The sequence below is a fragment of the Protopterus annectens genome, chromosome 4.part0 (assembly GCF_019279795.1).
Source record: "Protopterus annectens isolate FY-2018-M chromosome 4.part0, PAN1.0, whole genome shotgun sequence".
NCBI lineage: Eukaryota > Metazoa > Chordata > Ceratodontiformes > Protopteridae > Protopterus > Protopterus annectens.
In genome coordinates, this window is record NC_056733.1 from 1,408,980,795 (window position 1) to 1,408,999,579 (window position 18,785).

The following is an 18,785-nucleotide window of genomic DNA, read 5'->3' on the forward strand; positions in this document are numbered from 1 at the left end:
AGCACCAATCCTTCATATTTACTGGGAATTATTTCACTCCATCCAAAAATGAAAACTCATCTTTATTTTATCTTCTGCTGACTAGGTTAGTCCCACTATGCTAGTAGCTCTTTCCTGAGGAAACCCAAGATGACACTTGTACTACCACGGAAAATTTGGCAAGGGCACGGAGGAACTTTTCCTACTCTTTGATAGGTGCCATGGAATCCGTTAAGTTCACTTTAACTACCACTGACAAACAGAAGGGACCTCTGTTTAACAACTCAAGTAAAGGACAACACACAAGAGTCCAGCACCCCCTTATGCTGCACTGCAGTGTCAGCATTAAGTGTGGGAATAGAACCTTCAACCTTCTGTACCAAAGAGGTCATCCAATCACCAACCTATTGTTCCAACAATTTTTGGTATTCCTAAGATTCACAAGAATATCATGGAGCCACCCTTCAGAGCCATAGTTGGGGGCCAGTGGTTCCAAAACACACTCACTGGCTATTTTAACTGATAAAATGGTCACGCATGTGGCAGAATCTACCCCCACCTTGTGAAAGATTTTTGCGAATTTTTAGGACAGCTGAAAAAGGAGGGGAAGTCAATTTTTTTTTTAACTGTTGATGTCAAGGATCTTTTTTCTTCCATTCCGAAAACGGAAGGGTTAGAACTTTTTGAAGAATTCTCATTTGGTTTTAAGTCAAGATCAAATTTGTTTGGTTTGTGAATTGATGGACTTGATTTCCAATATTTACAACAGGTTAGAGGCATAGAAATGGGGGCAGCCTGTGCGCCCACCTACGCCAACATTGTGCTTTTGTGATGGGAACAAAGACTTGTTTTCTGCAGTGATTTTTGGAGCAATATACAATTATATAGCAGGTATTTGGATGACATTTTTTATTTTATGGAATGGTAGGATAGATCTTATGCCAACATTTATTGAATATTTGAACAATACTACTGGATTCCTGGTATTTACACATGAACTTAGTGCTAACAAGGTACACTATTTGGACATCATCACTTCACACACTCAGGATGGTTTAAATCAAACATTTACCGAAAAAGTACATTTTGTAATTCCTAACCTCATTTTTCCAGTTGTCATCCTTTGTCACAGAAAGAGCTTGGTTAAGGGACAAGCAATCTGGATTGCTCATATGACCTCTCACTTTGAAGATGTTAACAGAGGAATTTTTAAAACTAAGACATGTTTTTGGAGAGGGTTTACCCAAAAAAATATGGTGGATGACATCATAGAGGGTGTATACAATGAATGGAGAAAAAGGTACAGACCATTGTTGGGTGTGGGACTCTCCAAAACTAACAACCTGCTTCTCTCCCTGTAGCTACTAAATTTGAAAAAGCTTGTATTGATCAACATAGCCCTATTTCGGGGGAAATGAGGAATATAATTAAGAAAATTGGAATATATTCAGAGTGAAAAATTATGTGAACACTGTGGAGGGGTAGAAGAAGCCTGTATTTATTAGCAAAATGGGTAGCAACCTTAAAAATTTCTGGAAAATAAGAACAATAAACATTTACACAATGGTGTTGGTACAAAACCTTCTGGGAGTTGCAGTCGATGCTCTTGCATAACTAAAAGTTATAACATTATTTTGGCAAACCAAATGGAAACTAAAATTAATTTTAAGAAAGGGAGCTACCTCAATAGTAGGGCAGTGTACTTGGCGAAGTGTGAATCATGCAGTGGCTTCTAGGTTGGAAAAACTGAAAGAGCTTTTAGAACAAGAATTTATGAGCATGTTTATGATACTCACAATAAGAAACTAAACACGCTTTATAATAGACACTCCTTAGGTTGCCAGAGGTTTGTCAAATTTAATTTTGGTATATTGGAATCATTAGACTGATTCAAGAGGGGGAAACTGGAAAAACCTATTGTGCAAAAAGGAACTACAATGGCAACTTGGATTTGCCGCCCATCTCCCTCCAGGACTGAATGAGGTATAAGAAGCAGCTTGAAAGTTGGATCCGGAGTTTGGAGAATGTGGCAGAGTCAAATCAGAGGATCACATCTATAACCCATACGTTAAGGAAGTACATCAGATATAGTACTTAACCCATTAATAAGGGCTACTGAGAAAAACTAGTCTACAGAAAAAAGCAAGTCACCAGAAAAAAAGGAAATAAGAAGTTATGTACTTACCATAACGTTCCATGTCTGTTGTGCACCTCGCCTACATTCTTGCAGGTTAGGTTCAGAGCCGATCTCAGCTCAGACTCAGCCAAATACTAAAGCTCGAGAGCTTCCACTGGCTCGAGGCTACTTCTATCCCATGACGCTCTGGGCCACATCCTCAGACCTTGTTTTGCAAACGAGAGATTTAGACCAACCCAAATCAGTATACCAGGAAAAAATTTTTTAGATATATATATATATATATATATATATATATATATACACACACACACACACATATACATATATATATATATATATATATATATATATATATATATATACACATACATATATATACATATATATACATATATATATATCATAGATAAACTTACTAAGCTGGACATAAATCCCTACGTCACTTGATGGGTTGCCAACTGGCTTACTGACAGAACCCAGACTGTAAAAGTAGCAGACTCCGAATCCAGCTCCAGACAAGTGACAAGTGGAGTACCTCAGGGTTCAGTCCTGGGACCACTCTTGTTTGGCATCTACTTCTTTGAAGTACAGGCCAACACTAAGGGACTCTGGCTAACAAAGTTTGCAGATGACTGCAAACTCGGAGCCATTATTGAATCCCCAAATGATGTTAATTTTCTACAAAAGGGCCTTACAGAAACAGATGCCTGGTGCCACAGCCATGGGCTCAAGCTTAATGCCAAGAAATGCATTGTCATCCCCTTTGGAACAAAACATGTACCCATGAACTACCACACAGGTGGCAGGACACTAAACATCGAAAGTGTGATGAGAGACTTAGGGACACAAGTGGACAGTGGTCTCACTTTCGATAACCACATCGCCACAACAGTCAGGAAATCCTTCTACGTGGCACACCTCATCACTAAGGGCTTTTCATCCAGAAAAAAGGAGGTCATTGTCCCACTGTACTCATCCCTCATTAGACCCATTATAGAGTATAATGCCCCATTTGGTATGTACCTCACAAGACATCTGCAACAGCTGTAAAGGCCACAGAAATACCTCACTAAAAGAATCAGAGGCCTAAAGCAGATGCCATATGCTGACAGTCTAAAAAAACTCCAGCTATACTCTGTGGCATATCGTCTACTCAGAGGCGATCTCTGTTTAACATACAAGGCCATGTCAAACCCTGAGCTGTTGGACATGCTCCACTTAAATAAATCCCAATCCCTCAGAGCCACACACTCCAGGGATCTAAACTTTATCACAATGAACAAAACATGGTGGAGGGATAGGTTCCTGACCCAGAGACTCCCCATACTCTGGAATAGACTGCCCATATGTGTCAATCAGAGCACCTCATTGGCTCTCTTCAAAAGGAACCTTGATGATGGGATGGGAGATAGGAAATTCACCCCGGGGATCATGTCAGTTGCTCTACTAGACAGGGGCCCAGAGAAATAAATATTGTGGGGAAACAATTTCCAGGGAATTGTTATGGCTAGGCTTGCATAGGCCTTAGGGCCGATAGCCTAGTACCAACCTATGAATATATATATATATATATATATATATATATATATATATATATATATATACACACACACACATATACATACATACATACACACACACACACACACACACACACACACACACACACACACACACACACACACACACACACACACACACACACACACACACACACACACTTGGCATGAAACCAAAAGGGGAAAGAGAGACTCCAAATCATCATAACTATGTACATAAGTAAAGAATTGCCCACCAGTTCCTCCAGGAACACAGGATGGGGCAGAAGGGAGGGACGCAAGAATGTAGGCGAGATGGACAACAAACATGGAACGTTAGGGTAAGTACATAACTTCTTAATGTTATGTTGTCCTACCTCGCCGTAATTCCTGCAGGTTGGGATAGTGTCCCTAGCAACTTTATCCCAGGGTAGCTCAGGAAAAAATACTTTTCAACACATTGGATCCAAAGGAAGACCTGTTGCAGGAGGCCACATCCACTCTGTAATGAGTGATGAAGGTATGCGGTCTCACCCATGTGGCAGCTGCACAAATAGAATCAATAGGAAGTCTGGCCTGAAAAGCAGAGGACGTTGAGACTGATCTTGTGGAATTGTCCTCATCTTCCCTGGTAGTTGCTTATTATTCTTTCTATAAGAGAAAAATCAGCAAGCCACTTTGACAAAGTTAATTTAGAAACTGACAGTCATTTCTTTTTATCAGAAAAGGACACAAAAAGCTGGTCGGATTTCCTGAGGTCCTTTATCCTATGTAGGTAAAAACGTAACTGCCTATGTACATCCAGCTGATGCAGTTTATATTCTGTCTTGTCTCTGTAGTTGGGGAAAAAATACTGGCAATTCAATGGATTGGTTTATATTATTCTCTGAAAAGACTTTTGGGAGAAATGAGGGATTAGTTCTCAAGGACACCCTACCCTTGTGAAAAATGATACAAGGGGTACGAACAGAAAGAGCTTGCAGTTCAGATACCCTTCTGGCAGACGTTATGGCTACTAAAAACAGAGATTTCCATGACAAATACTTCAAATCACAAGATGATTCAGGCTCAAAGGGTGGTAAAATCAGCAAGGTTAGAACAAGATGCAGATCCCAAGGAACTGGGGGTTCTCTGATCAGGGTTCTGATAAGAAAGGTACCTTTGAGGAAAGCTTTACACAACGTATGAGACATAATAGGAACTCCCATTTCTCCAGTACGGAAATTAAAAAATGGCTGCCAACTGAACTGTGATGGTAGCTGCTGCAGCTCCTTCATCAAAAAGGAGAGAGAGAAATTCTAGAATTGCAGTAATAGGAGCTGTAAAAGAACATGTCCCGCAGCCCAGAATGAAAATCTCTTCCACCTACTGGAATATAGTCTCCTCGTGGACGATTTGTGGGACAAGGCGAGAATATGACTCACTGCAGGGGAAATGGAGTAACACCTGGCTAAATGTGGAATTGAAGCAGCCATGCTGTCAACTTGAGGGTTCAAATAGACGGATGGAACTCCCCCACAGAGTTGGTCAAGAGGATCTGGAACTGGATCCAGAATCCAAGGTTCCTCCAGCAGATGGGTCCAAAGAAAGGGGAAACAAACGTCGAGACCAGTAAGAAGCAAGGAGGATCACAGTGCTTTTTTATGACCTGGCTTTCTGCAGTACTTTGGGAATTAGAGGAAAAGGGGGCAAGCATAGAGAACTATCGTGAACCAGTGTATCCCTGGGTGACTTCCCCAGAGGGGGAAAGAGTGCAAAGTACTTGCTGCATTTGGCATTCATGGATGTGGCGAAAAGGTTGTAGCAAGGCTGGCCCCATTTCTGAAAGATCTTTTCCACAATCTCTGTCTTCAGGGACCACTCGTGAGGCAACAGAATACCTCTGCTGAGTTTGTCCGCTATCAAGTTGGATTTCCCCAGGATGTGCGTTGCTATCAGAAAACGTTGAAAAGTGATCATCCATTGCCAAATTCATTGTGCCTCCTGACATAGTGGGTAAGATTTGGTTCCTCCCTTCTTGTTTATATATCACACTACTGACATATTGTCCGTCTGAACTGCAACCGTCCTCATGGGTAGAGAGTCGTGAAATGCCTGCAACACAGAGCGTCACTCATCTCCAAGACGTTGACGTGCAAGTGGCTTTCATGTTCTTGCCATAGGCCGTGGACCGTCACCCCCAGATAATGCCGCCCCACCTGATGTGACAAGCGTCCATGGTCAGTACTGCATTCGGTTGGGGAAAAACAAGAAGGGAGGCCCTGATACAACTGGTCTGTCTGCAGCCACCAAAGGAGATTCTGGGATGATAATCTGATGTGAAAGAGGAAGATCTTGCATTGACCACTGAGCAAACAGTAACCACTGCAGGACCCTCATGTGTAGCCATGCTAGGGGAACTAGAAGAATTGCTGCTGCCATTGTACCCAGAACATGCAGCACATATCTGGCCTGAACTTTCTTCTTTGATATCAAAATTCTGACTTGCTGATGAAGGGATTGTATTCTGTTTGGGTAAGCTTGGCAGTCATGTTTCTTGAATCCAATTCTGGGACTAAGATGGTAATATGCTGAGACGGCGACAAGGCAGATTTTTTTAAATTTACTGTGATACCTAGTCTGGCACAAGGTGACATTGTTTCATCTCTTGCCCGTAGTAGTAGACGCTTGGTGGTGGTGGAGAGGAGCCAGTCGTCTATATATGGAAACACCCAGAATCCCTGCTGTCTCCAGTGAGCTGTGATCACTGCCATGCATTTGGTGAACACTCTGCGGGCTGTAGTGAGACTAAAGGGCAGGGCTTGAAATTGGTAATGACTGGCTCCCAGCCAAAAGCATAAATGTCTCCTGGATCGCCTGTCCATCTTTATATGGTAGTACGCATCCTGGAGCTCGAATGAGCACATCCAATAGTCTTTCCCGATAAACAGGAACATTGACTGCAGAGTGACCATCCAGAACTTTTAGTTATGTACTTACCATAACTTTAGATGTTTGGGATCCATGTCGCCTACATTCAGTACTGATGGGCTCGGAGCCGATCCCTCGGCTCCGACTCGGCACGCTATGCTATAGAGCGAGGCCTCTCATTGGCTGAGCTATTTCTTATCCCAGGATGCACCACCACTAATCCCCCAGATCTTGTTTGTCCGCATTCATGCACACATACACAACTTGTTTATATAACATTGCCAGATGTTTCAAGATGAAACAACAGAATTCGGACCTTCTGATATCCTCTGATCTCCAAGGAAGGGGGAAGGAGGGTGGGTTATTGGGAATGTAGGCGAGATGGATCCCAAACATCTAAAGTTATGGTAAGTACATAACTAAAAGATGTTATGTGATCCTATCTCGCCTACATTCAGTACTGATGGGACAGCGTCCCTAGCACCTAAATCCTGGGTGGCTCACTGGAAAACACTCCTGAGCACTGTGGAACCAAATGAAGCTCGTCCTCTAGATGCCACATCCAATTTGTAGCGAAATGAAAGTGTGCGGGAGGACCACGTAGCAGCACAAATGTCACTAATGGCAAGCTTAGAATGGAATGCTATTGAAGTAGCCATAGCTCTTGTAGAATGAGCTTTGACAGAGGTCGTAAGCTCTTTATTAGAAGAGGAATAAGCTTGAGTAATACAGTCCCTGTTCCATTTGGCAATAGTGACCTTTGTGACGGCTTTGCCCAATTTATTATCCGAAAAGGATACAAACAATTGATCTGTTTTCCTTGTTTGTTTGGTCCTATCTAAATATAAGTGTAATTGTCTGCGGACATCTAATGTGTGGAATATGTATTCCGCTTTGTTTGAATACTTCGGAAAGAAGACTGGAAGTTCTAATGACTGTTGTAGGCAAAAACTGGAACAAACCTTAGGGACAAAGGATGGATTTGGCCTGAGAGATACTCTATCTTTGTGAAAAAACAAGTACGGAGGTTTTACAGACAAAGCTTGAAGCTCTGAAACCCTTCTGGCAGAAGTAATCGCCACCAGAAAGGCAGTTTTCCACGATAGAAATTTTAACTCACATGTCGCTGCCGGTTCGAAGGGGGAGGAAGTTAAGGCACGTAACACTACATCGAGATCCCATGGAGGAGCAGGATGAGAAATCGGAGGTCGTAAAAGCGCAGCACCTTTCAAGAAGGTCTTACACAATCTGTTGCTCATTAAAGGTGGGTTTATAGATTCGTGAAAATTGGAAATAGCTGCCAATTGAACCTTGATGGTAGAGACTGAAGAGCCTTGATTGAAAAGGGAAGTTAGAAATTTCAGTACTTCCGATACAGGAATAGTGATGGGATCCAGACCCCGGAGTTGAGCCCAAATAGCAAATCTCTTCCATTTGCTAGAATACAATTTCTTAGTAGCAGACTTGTGGGCCGAAGATAAAATGTGTACAACTTCCGGATCTAAGGTACGATTCCTGACTATAATCGGAAGAGGAGGAGCCAAGCTGTCAATTTTAAGGTGTGTAGGGACTGGTGGAGTAGTCCAGACTGATGAACCAATAGGTCTGGGATCTGATCCAGGAACCATGGACCTTCCAGTGCATATATCCGAAGATAGGGGAACCATACCTGACGAGGCCAGTAAGGAGCAACTAAGATCATCTTGCTCCCCAAGTGAGACGCCTTTTGGATCACTCTGGGAAGGAGAGGAACTGGGGGAAAAGCATATAGCAAGCCGGTGGACCACGGATGGGCTAGTGCGACCATAGGGCTCTCCCCCGGAGCCGGGGTGAGGGAGAAGAAATTTTTGCACTTCGCATTCAGCAGAGTTGCGAAGAGATCGCAACAAGGAATTCCCCATTTGCTGAAAATCTGATTTGCAACCGTAATGTTCAGAGACCACTCGTGTGGAGAGAGGATAGTTCTGCTCAGTCTGTCGGCTATCACATTGGACTTGGCCGGGATATGAGTCGCCACTAGAAAACGTTTGGTCGACACTGCCCATTCCCAAACTCTCATGGCCTCTCTGCAAAGGGGGTAGGATCTGGTCCTTCCCTGCTTGTTCAGGTACCAGACAACTGACGTTGTCGGAGTGAACGGCAATTACGCCCTGAGGGAGGTAATTGTGAAGGGCTTGTAGGGACAGAAGCACCGCCCTCATTTCTAAGATGTTGATATGAAGTAGGGTCTCTTCCGAATGCCATTTGCCATGGACTGACCTGCCCAGGGAATGCCCCCCCCACCCCATCTGGGAGGCATCCGTAGTCAAAGTGGCCACAGGAGGAGGTGGAACAAAGGGTCGTCCCAGATCCAGATTGGAGGGCACCAGCCACCAGCGAAGGTCCCGTTTGCAGGTTTCCGTGATCCATATGAGGTGACTGAGAGGGAGATCCTGAAAGGACCACTGAGTTGAAAGAAGCCACTGGAGAATTCTCATGTGTAACCTTGCTAGGGGAACTAGAAGAACCGTGGCGGACATAGATCCCAATAGCTGCAGGACCATTCTGGCTGGGGCTTTGGATCTGGGAAGTAAGGCTCGAACTTGAGCCTGTATGGTTTGTATCCTATCTGTAGGTAGATAGACCCGCATTCGGTTTGAGTCTATCTCTACTCCGATGAATCTTATGCGTTGAGACGGCAGCAACACAGACTTTGGCCAATTGAAGGTGATTCCAAGGGAAGTGCCCAGTGATATCGTGGCTTGTAGGCTCCGCAATAGTAGATGCTTGGAGGTGGCAGTTAGGAGCCAGTCGTCTAGATACGGAAACACCTGGAATCCTAGACTTCTCAGGTGAGCAGTCACGACCGCCAAACATTTGGTGAACACCCTGGGGGCTGTGGTGAGACCAAAGGGCAGCGCGCGGAACTGAATATGACTGCCTCCTAGGCTGAAGCACAGATGTCTCCTGGACGCCTGATGTACCATGATATGGTAATAAGCGTCCTTGAGATCTATGGAGCACATCCAAACACCTTTCTCCAGCAGTGAGAGAATGGATTGTAGAGTGACCATTCGGAACTTGGACTTTTTGACTGAATGGTTTAGAATAGGCCTCAAGTCCCCGGTCTTTTTTGGCACCAAAAAGAATCTTGAGTAAGTCCCTAATCCGATCTGGTCTGCGGGGACCGGTTGGATGACTCCTTTTTGCAGCAGCTTTGAAACTTCTGAGGCTGCAATTTCCCGTTGACTGGGTGGCGGGTCCGGGATTTTTTTGGACTGAGGTGGGGAGTGAGAAAAAGGGATGGCGTAACCTCCGGCGATAATTTCGAAGCACCCATCAGTCCTGAGTGATACCTTCCCAGGCTTTTAGGTGCCTCGAAAAACGACCCCCGACTGGCTCCGGAGCTGCACAGTCGGGAAATCCCTCAGGGACTGTGAAAGGCTGAAGATCCACGAAAGGACACGCGGTCTCCAGTGTTGCGGGGGCCTCTGCCGCCTCTGGGACAGTGTCTTCCAGAAGAATTTCTCCCTCCCCTGCCTCTAGAAGGGGGATCGTCCTGCTGTGAGGGGTAAGACTTCTGAGATCTACGGAACCACATTTTCCCTCCTCTTTTAGCCTTGGGGTAAGGCCAAAGGGAGTGGAAAATCGTGCCCCTACGGCAGTAAAAGTCTTACCTTCTTGCTCGCAGCGGGTCAGTGTGTCCTTTACCTTGGGTCCAAACAAAGAGGACCCATCAAAGGGGGCGTCGGCAAAGGAAGACTTAAAAGCCTCCACAAAATGACACAGGCGGAGCCAGGCTTGCCTCCGTAGAGCAATGCCTGTACCCACCGCTCTACTCGCCCCTTCGGCCGCATAAGAAATGAGCTTCATGGACGAGTTTGATATGGACGACAGCGTAGCCAGCTGAGAGCCTACCGTCTGGGCCAGCTGCTCAGGCAGGTTACCCAAGAGGGTATCTGAAAGTTCTTTAATCAGATCCCTCTGAAATCTGGTAAAGTGCGTGAGATAGTTCAGGGACCTTAAAGTAAAGGCCGCTGAACTTAGGGTGCGCTTACCGTACCGATCCATGCTCCTAGACTCCTTATTAGGAGGATGGACGGACGTCGAAGCCTCTGCTACATCTTGCTGGGTAGCAGATGCCACCACCAAGGCATCTACAGCCACACCTTTCGTCAAAAACTCCTTTTCCGGGGGTGCTGACAGGAACTTATTTGGACGAGCAGGCACCGGTTCCACAGAGTCTGGGTGTTCCCACGCCCTTCGACAGATAAATCTAGGAGCTCGTCAAAGGGCGTAGACACCCAGGAGGTGGAGGGCTGAGCCCCGAAGGCCTTAAGGAACACCGACTCATCAGCAGAAGGGGGTTTGGACTGCCAGCCGCCTCGTTGTTTAAGGGCTTCCAGGATGTCTGCAAAGGAGACATCATCTGAGGACGACTTAGGGGACCCCTCTGCATCATCAAGATCAGTGTCTGATGTGAGAGACTCATCGGGGGAGTCAACGTGCTTCCTCTTGCACGATCTTTTCCTGGGGGGGTTCCTCCGAAGAAGCTTCAGAGGGACCTCCAGGAGGGGGGGAACCCCCAGTGGGGGTAACCTCAGGCCCCGGGGCTCCGCTGTCTAAGGACAGGGGGACTGCCAAAGACCCAGTCTCAGTATGCAGGGAAGGAGCTGGGGAGACCATGGAGGTAGCCAAAGAAGATTTGGCTAATGCACTCCTCATGGCCCTGAAGGCGGGACCACCAGAATCCTGGGAAGGTCCCACCTCCGTGGCCACAATGGTAGACGGTACCCCCGCAGCCGATGCACCGAGAGGAAGGCTTGGGACCGAAAACATCAGTCCCGAAGCGTCCCCCCCGGGGCCGACAGAGGAAGTCCGTGTACCGAACTCCGACTCGAGAGCCGGAGTTGGAGTAAGGGTCGGGCCCGACCCGAAAACCTCCATCGGCTCCACCAGCACCGGCTCCAACGGTGCTGAGGCTGTTGGAGGAGGAACCATAATAACAGGGTGGACCATCGACTCCGAAGCCGAATGGGCTGGAGCCGAAACTAACTTTTGAAACACCGGAGACTGGAAAAGTCTTAGGAGCACCCTGTCAATGTCCGAATCAGACATCTTGGAGGATCTAGATGACACCGATCGGGTCCGAACCGACTTCTCCATCTGTTCCATAGGACTAGGGGACCGGCTCCGAATGGATTCGATTACTATCGGTTCCGAGGGAGATCTCAAAACAATTTCCCTCGGTGCCGATGAAGACTTCGGCGCCGAAGGGGAAGAGTCTGAGTCGGCAACCCTCATCGGCTCCAAAATCAGTGGAGCCGATGAAGGTGACCCGCCTCTCAATGCCCCAGTCCTCGGCTCCGAAACCAGAGGGGTCGAGACTGGAGGCATCGAGGCAGACCGTTCCGCCCTCGGCTCCGAAGTCCGTGGAGCCGATGGAGAAGCCTGCCTAGGTTTTTTTGCAGTCGGTTCCGACAGACTGGTCGGAGCCGACGCTTTTTTCTTTTTGGTAGGAGAGGAAGAGGAAGATAAGGCCTCCTCGAAGGAGGGTTTAATCAGCCCTTTTAATATTCTTCCTCTCTTGGAGGACTCTCGAAGAAAAGGCGTGACACACGCTACAGGACTCCTGTAGGTGCTTGGTGCCTAAACAATATACGCACGAGGAGTGGCAGTCAGTTATCGACATTTTGTAACCATACCTCGCGCACTTTTTAAACCCAGAGGGTCTATGTTCCTTAGACATGTTGACTAACACTAAGAAAACAAGTCAAAGTAGCTGTTTGTGAAAGATTTTACCACAAAGAAAACTGAAACTAAGTTTTTTTTTTTTTAGGCAAAACACAAAGTCAGAACAATATACAAAATCAGTACAACAATCACTGAAAAGGAGGGTCAAGACCCTCTAACTTAAGCAGGTACTTGACCTCCTGGAAAAAACAAATACGCTAGATAAGAATAGGGGAAGGCCCCTCTAACTTAAATGGGAAACCTTCCCTTAACCAAAAACACAATTTTCTCAACAAAATTTTTCAAACACACTCGTACAACAACAATAGCTGTTAAAACAGCTTTTGGGGTAAAAATAGCAAAATTCCTGACAGGAAACTTTGAATAAAACAGTACTTAGCCCAGCCAAGTTTGAGACCACATCCTAGCTTGTAAGCGGCAAACGAGATCTGGGGGATTAGTAGTGGTGCATCCTGGGATAAGAAATAGCTCAGCCAATGGGAGGCCTCGCTCTATAGCATAGCGTGCCGAGTCGGAGCCGAGGGATCGGCTCCGAGCCCATCAGTACTGAATGTAGGCGAGATAGGATCACATAACATCTTTGATTTCTTCACTGCTTTGTTTAGCTTGCTGAGATCTAGAATGGATCTCCAGTCCCCCGTCTTTTTTGGAACTAAAAAGAATCTTGAGCAAGTTCCAGACCCAATTTGGTCTGCGGGGACTTTTTGGATGACTTTTTCCTAGCAATGAGAGAATCTCTTGTGTTGCATAGTACTTTTGACTGGGTGGGACGTCTGGTAAGGAATGGATTACTGGGGGGGAATGAAAAATGGTATGTAATAGCCTCTGGATATAATTGTTTGCACCCATTTGTCTTGGGAAATTTCCTGCCAGGTGCTTGGGTACAGTGACAATAGACCCCCAACTGCCTCCACAGAAGAGCAGGTGGACCTCCCTTTAGGAGCGCTGGAAGGACCTGTCAGAGACCATCTCTCCATTGCCCTGATTCTGTGGATCCCCTCTGCCACGAGATCAGCGTCTTTCTTTACAACTTCCCCTTCTGCCCCTGGGGGAAGAGTCACCACGTGCGTAAAAAAAAACCTGTTTTGCGACTTGCAGAACCACATTTTTCCGCCCTTTTGACCATTGGGATAAGGTCTAGACAGGGCAAAAAATAGACTCCAATGGCAGACAAGGTTTTTCCGTCTTGCTCGCACCTGGTCAAAGTATCTTTCACCTTTGGTCCAAAAAGGGAAGAACCATCAAACGGGGCATTGGTGAAGGAAGACTTGAAGGGTTCGGCAAAATTGTAAAGGCTCATCCTGAACACCTCCTCAGGGAAATTCCTGTTGTAGCTGCTCTGCTCACTCCAGCCGCATATGAAATCAGTCTCATGGAGGAGTTTATGATGGAATTGAGGGTAGAGAGCTGAGAGGATTTTTGCCCGCAGACGCCGAAGCTATGGTACCCTGAAGTGCATCTCCATGTTCTTTGAGGAGATTCCCTTTTGAAGTCTTCTAAAATGGGTAAGGTAATTCAGTGACTGAAGGGTGAAAGCCACTGAAGAAAAAGCAGGCTTTCCATATCTGTCCTGGATTCTTTGTTAGGAGGATGAACAGATTAGGAGATCTCTGATGGCTCCTTTTTGGTAGCCACTGCCACCATCGCATCAATAGCGACACCCTTAGTCAAAAATTTCTTCTCCGAGGGAGCAGTGGTAAATTTGTTAGGCCTCCTCGGAACAGGCTCCATTGTATCAGGCGATGTCCAAGCCTTACGACATATAACGCCCAACAGCTGGTAATATGGGTGAGTCACCCAGGAGGTGTAATGGCGAGACCCAAAAGCCTCTAGGTATACCTATTCGTCCTCGGAAGGGTTGGTGGGCTTCCAGCCACCCCTCTGTTTCAGGATCTCAAGGAAGTCAGACTCATCCAAATCGGTATCAGAAGTGACAGACTCAGGGGAGTCTATGGGCTTCCTCTTGCACAGTCTCTTCTGAGGGACTTCCTCAGAGGGGTACTCCGGAAAAGTTTCAGAAGACACAATGCCAACTGCAAGGGGCTTCCTGAGGTTCTGGGTCTCTGCGCTTGGGAAGGGGCAGTGGTGACGAGATAGACACTGGCACCTGGGAGGGGCGAGAAGTTGGCTCCGAGAGTGGAGCTATCTGAGGAGACAGCACTCTCTCCATTAGTTCAAAAGCCCCATCACCCCACTCCGAGGAGACCCTCCATTCCGAAGAGACAGAAGACAGACTCTGAGGTGGAGCAGGTGGCTAGGAAAATGAAGTAGGAGCAGAGCTCAACCTAGCCGAGGCACCGAGGGGCAGAGTCAGGTCAGACAACTGTCCACGCTGGCTCCCCTCCCCGGACTTGATTGGCGAGCATTAGCTCCTAGACTACCCGACATTAGAAGGAGCCAAGAACATCAGAGCCAAAGTCGGAACCGAAGATTCCAAAGGTGGTCTCGGCGCTGACTGTTCCACTGCTACCAGATCCAAACTCTCTGGCTCTGAAGACTCCAGAGTGATGAGAGGAGGAATCGAAGCAAGCTTCGCATGGGATGGCTCCGATTCCTTTGGGTCCAGAGATGACAAAATTTTTGCCAGGGCTGACATTTGAAGCAATCTCTTCACCACCTGCTCCACATCTTCATCAGATAAACTCCTGGAAGAACGGATGGACAAGGAAAGAGATCTACCTCTCTCCAGGATAGAGATCTCAGTGTTGGAGATATCTACTCTCATAAAGGAGACTGACTCCATGGTACTTCTGTCAGCTCCATGGACACTTTTGGCGCTGAAGAAGTTCCAGGCCTATTGGAATAGAGAGCCCTCGGGGTTCAGACAACACAATAATTTTTGGAGGCTCCAAAACTGGAGCTGTTGTAGCCGGTCGTTTGGTTGACTGACCGAGTTGAAGAAGGGGACGATGATTTGGAGCTCTGAGAGCTGTCTAAAGCTTCCTGCAAAGGTCCTTTCAACAAACCCCTTGCCATTAATTTATTTCTACGCTCATGCAGCACTCTGCTACTGAACCCGTGACATATGGTGCAGGGGTCCTGTAAATGGATGGGAACGAGGCAATAAACGCAAATCGTGTGCCCATCTGTAAGAGACCTCTTTTGTGTGCATTTATTACACTTTTTGAACCCTGACTGCTTATGCTCCTTGGGTTCCCTTTTGCTATCCTTGTCTTTGGACATTAGGCGGTAAGAAAAACAAGGCTAACACTATAGAAAAACGTTTAACTAAGCAACAGCAAAACTACATCTACAGCAGAAAGAAGGAAAGGAAAATGAGAATCCTCTAACTTAAACTGATTCTACTACACAGACAGGACAAGGAAACATGGGGGAAGCGGCCCTTTAACTTAAACGGGCCACGAGAGCCCTCTAAGTTAAACAGAAACTCTTACCGGGTTTGGGAATGGGGTTTACTACTAACTACAGTTACCCAACGCAGACAACACGACAAACTAACTTTCTACAAATAAAGGCAGTAGAAGGAAAGAGTTTTAGATAAATTAAACTAACACAAACTATTCTTAGCCAGTGAGCCTGCAGGAACACTTCTCAATCACTTGAGCGGCAAACGAGATCTGGGGATGCGGCCCAGAGCATCATGGGATAGGGGTTAGCCTCGAGCCAGTGGAAGCTCTTGAGCTTTAGTATTCAGCAGAGTGGGAGCAAAGATCGGCTCCGAACCCAACCTGAAAGAATTATGGTGAGATAGGACAACATAACATCTAAACTTACTGTACATTGAGTGCCTAAGTGAAGGATCAATGTCTACTTGCTTGAAGTGGTAAATAAGGTCTCCAGAAGAGAGGGAAGCATAGGGCACTGAGAGCTGAGGAAGGACCACAAGTTCTTGGAGATTTTATGATGCAAAACTTAGAGAGCTACCTTCAGTAACCAGTCCTTAAGTTCAATTTACATGCTGTAGTCTACTTCAAAATGTTAACAGCAACTGCGTGGTAGAAAGATCGATTTCACTGGCAAAGTCACTTTTATCAGATTTTGCATGAAACTCTCCCCTGAATAAAATTCAGTCTCCATAGAAATTCTTAACAGCTCTGCATGCTTTTGTTTACAAAAGCTGGTGACACCAGTCTTTCTATACAAACTTATAAACAAACTCTAGTATGAGCAGAGGCCCAAAAATTCTCTTTCAAAAAAGCCCAGGGGGAAATCTGCAAAGGTGGGGATTTTCAGTCATATACTTGTAGCTAAATTTTGTAGAACATTAGCTACACATGACAAACTGATTTAAAAAAAAAAAAAAAAAAAAAAAAAAAAAAAAAATTCAAAAAATGCTGCCAACGTTCTTTGATTTTTGTTTTCCAAATATTTTTTTAATAATGGAAAAGAAGAACTTTGGTATGTACAGGCCAGTCAGCATTATAGCTTCTGCAATTCTTTAATAAAAGCAAGCAAGAAACTAAACAATTATTTTACAGGAACACATAACACTTACCATTTGGATGAAACATTTTTGATACAAATCTAACTGTTGGTGGTTTATTTGGATATTCTTCTGAAAATTCTATTACTAATTTGAAAGTGCCTGAAAACAGAAGAGGCAAAACATGTTAGTTACCTACCCAAAACAATGCTCTAAATACATTAAACGAAGCATTCCAACAACAAATTCATTGCAGTCCTTAATTCAGTCTATCTCCTCATTACTAACATCTCCCAACTTTAGTACCCTTAAGTCATCTCAAAACTGTGGGCACATTGCAACCATCCCACCTCTGATCTTAAATCTTTGAAAATGGGCTTTTACAAGGGGTATTCTGTTTTAACTAGTATTTAAACCTTACACCAAGTCAATAACTTTGTGGGCTAGCAATGCTAACAAGACAAGTGACTTTCTTCTTGTTGCAAACATACAGGTCCTCCCATCCAATAAAGTAAAGCCAATAAAATAGATTGCCTTATGAAGTTACTGAAAATGTATTTAATATTCTCATGTTGCTGCCCTGCCACCACTAAGTACCAAAGACTTCCACTAGTTTTCTCTAGTTTCAAACATTCACGCATTCCATGGCTGCACACTATATACATTTGGGGGGGGGGGGGCCTTGCGCATTGATTCACCACCCAATAAAGTTTGCCAGTAATGTCCCTTCCTAGCCTCTCTATACGTCCAAACATTACAAGCACACTGCCTTTATCTATACATGCCTTAGCAACCAGTCTTTTCCACATCCTGTTTGACTTTCAACTTTCCCCAACTTTGTGCAGCTGTTAAATACTGCATGCCACAAATGCTCATTTTTTTTCCTAGCCTCAAACAGAAGACTTATGGAAAGGGAGTCAAGAAACCATGCCATCTTCCTGAAAGGGAAGCCAAGACTTCTGGATGCTCAAACAGCTTTCTTGCTATCAGCAGTGAAGCAGTGTAAAATCCCAACTCTGCAATGCCCTATAGTGTAGGCAGACACTTCCTTATAACCATGATCCTCTGCTGGTGTACATACACTCCATCACTAGCCTTCATCATACCTGCAAGTCTTTAACCAGAGGGTACTTCTGCAGCACAAGGCAGCTACCATACTACCATGGACAAGTCAATGCTGGCTGTTGACACACAACCTTACATTGGCCAGCTCTTCAAGTGCCCCAGCCAAAAACTGAATCATGGCTGAATCACTCTACCCTAATTAAAAAGAGTTAAGAGTAAGGTAAAACCTCTACTAAATCACTCAATTTTATAATTTAAGCTCGTTCTGCAGCTACTTCAAAGTTACCTACAAATTAAAAAGACAAGCATCCTCACCCCTGACAAGGAAAAGGCACTGCTGGTTATTCACAGTGCTCTTCCACTGCCAAGCCAAAAGATTGAACCAGGCCTGGTTGAAGGACAGGCAAGGTCCCATCCTTCTACACTAGCTATATTTTAACATTTCAAAGCCATCTCAAAATCCTCCTTATAAACACTTCAGAATCCAAGCTTGCTCTACAACTACTGAACTTTTACACCACACCAGCTTATCTCTTGCCTAAATTCCTCCCCTGCACAAAACACGTCTAAAAAGTACTCCATATTATTAACTGCATATAAAACTTGACAATTTAACAGCTGAGTTGGAAGCAGGTTCCCCCAATTAAACTATTATAACCACTTATTTCTTATATTTTAGATTGAAACCACTCTAAGACTTTTCAGATATCAACAACAAACATCTGGAAATGTAAGACTGTTGCAGATCTTGAAAACAAACTATAAAAAGTGACCATTCCAAAAAAGTAACTCCTCAACTTTTTCCCTAATGGAGATTTTGAAATGTACCATTTAAAATGCAAACTCACAGATGATCAAATCACATCCGGATTATTACAGAAAGCACATGGGACCAGCTGGAGCACCATTTTATAAAACTTAGTGCATAAACAGGCTTGCTCCATCTTTCAATGCCTACAGGATAAGCGGCCTGCAGGACTCTAGCACTGTGGCACCTACAACTGTTCAAAGCCAGCTGGAACACACTTCTGATCTC

The 18,785-nt window shown here is 45.1% G+C and overlaps 1 protein-coding gene across 2 annotated transcripts in view; it reads right to left on the reverse strand.

Annotated features, from left to right (window-relative positions):
- UBE2B (ubiquitin conjugating enzyme E2 B) overlaps positions 1-18,785 on the reverse strand; it is a 649,422-nt gene that overhangs the window by 165,574 nt on the left and 465,063 nt on the right. For both annotated transcript variants that reach the window (XM_044069240.1, XM_044069241.1), the window contains one exon: positions 16,757-16,846. In XM_044069240.1, the coding sequence (XP_043925175.1) occupies positions 16,757-16,846 (90 nt within the window). The remainder of the gene's footprint in view (positions 1-16,756; positions 16,847-18,785) is intronic.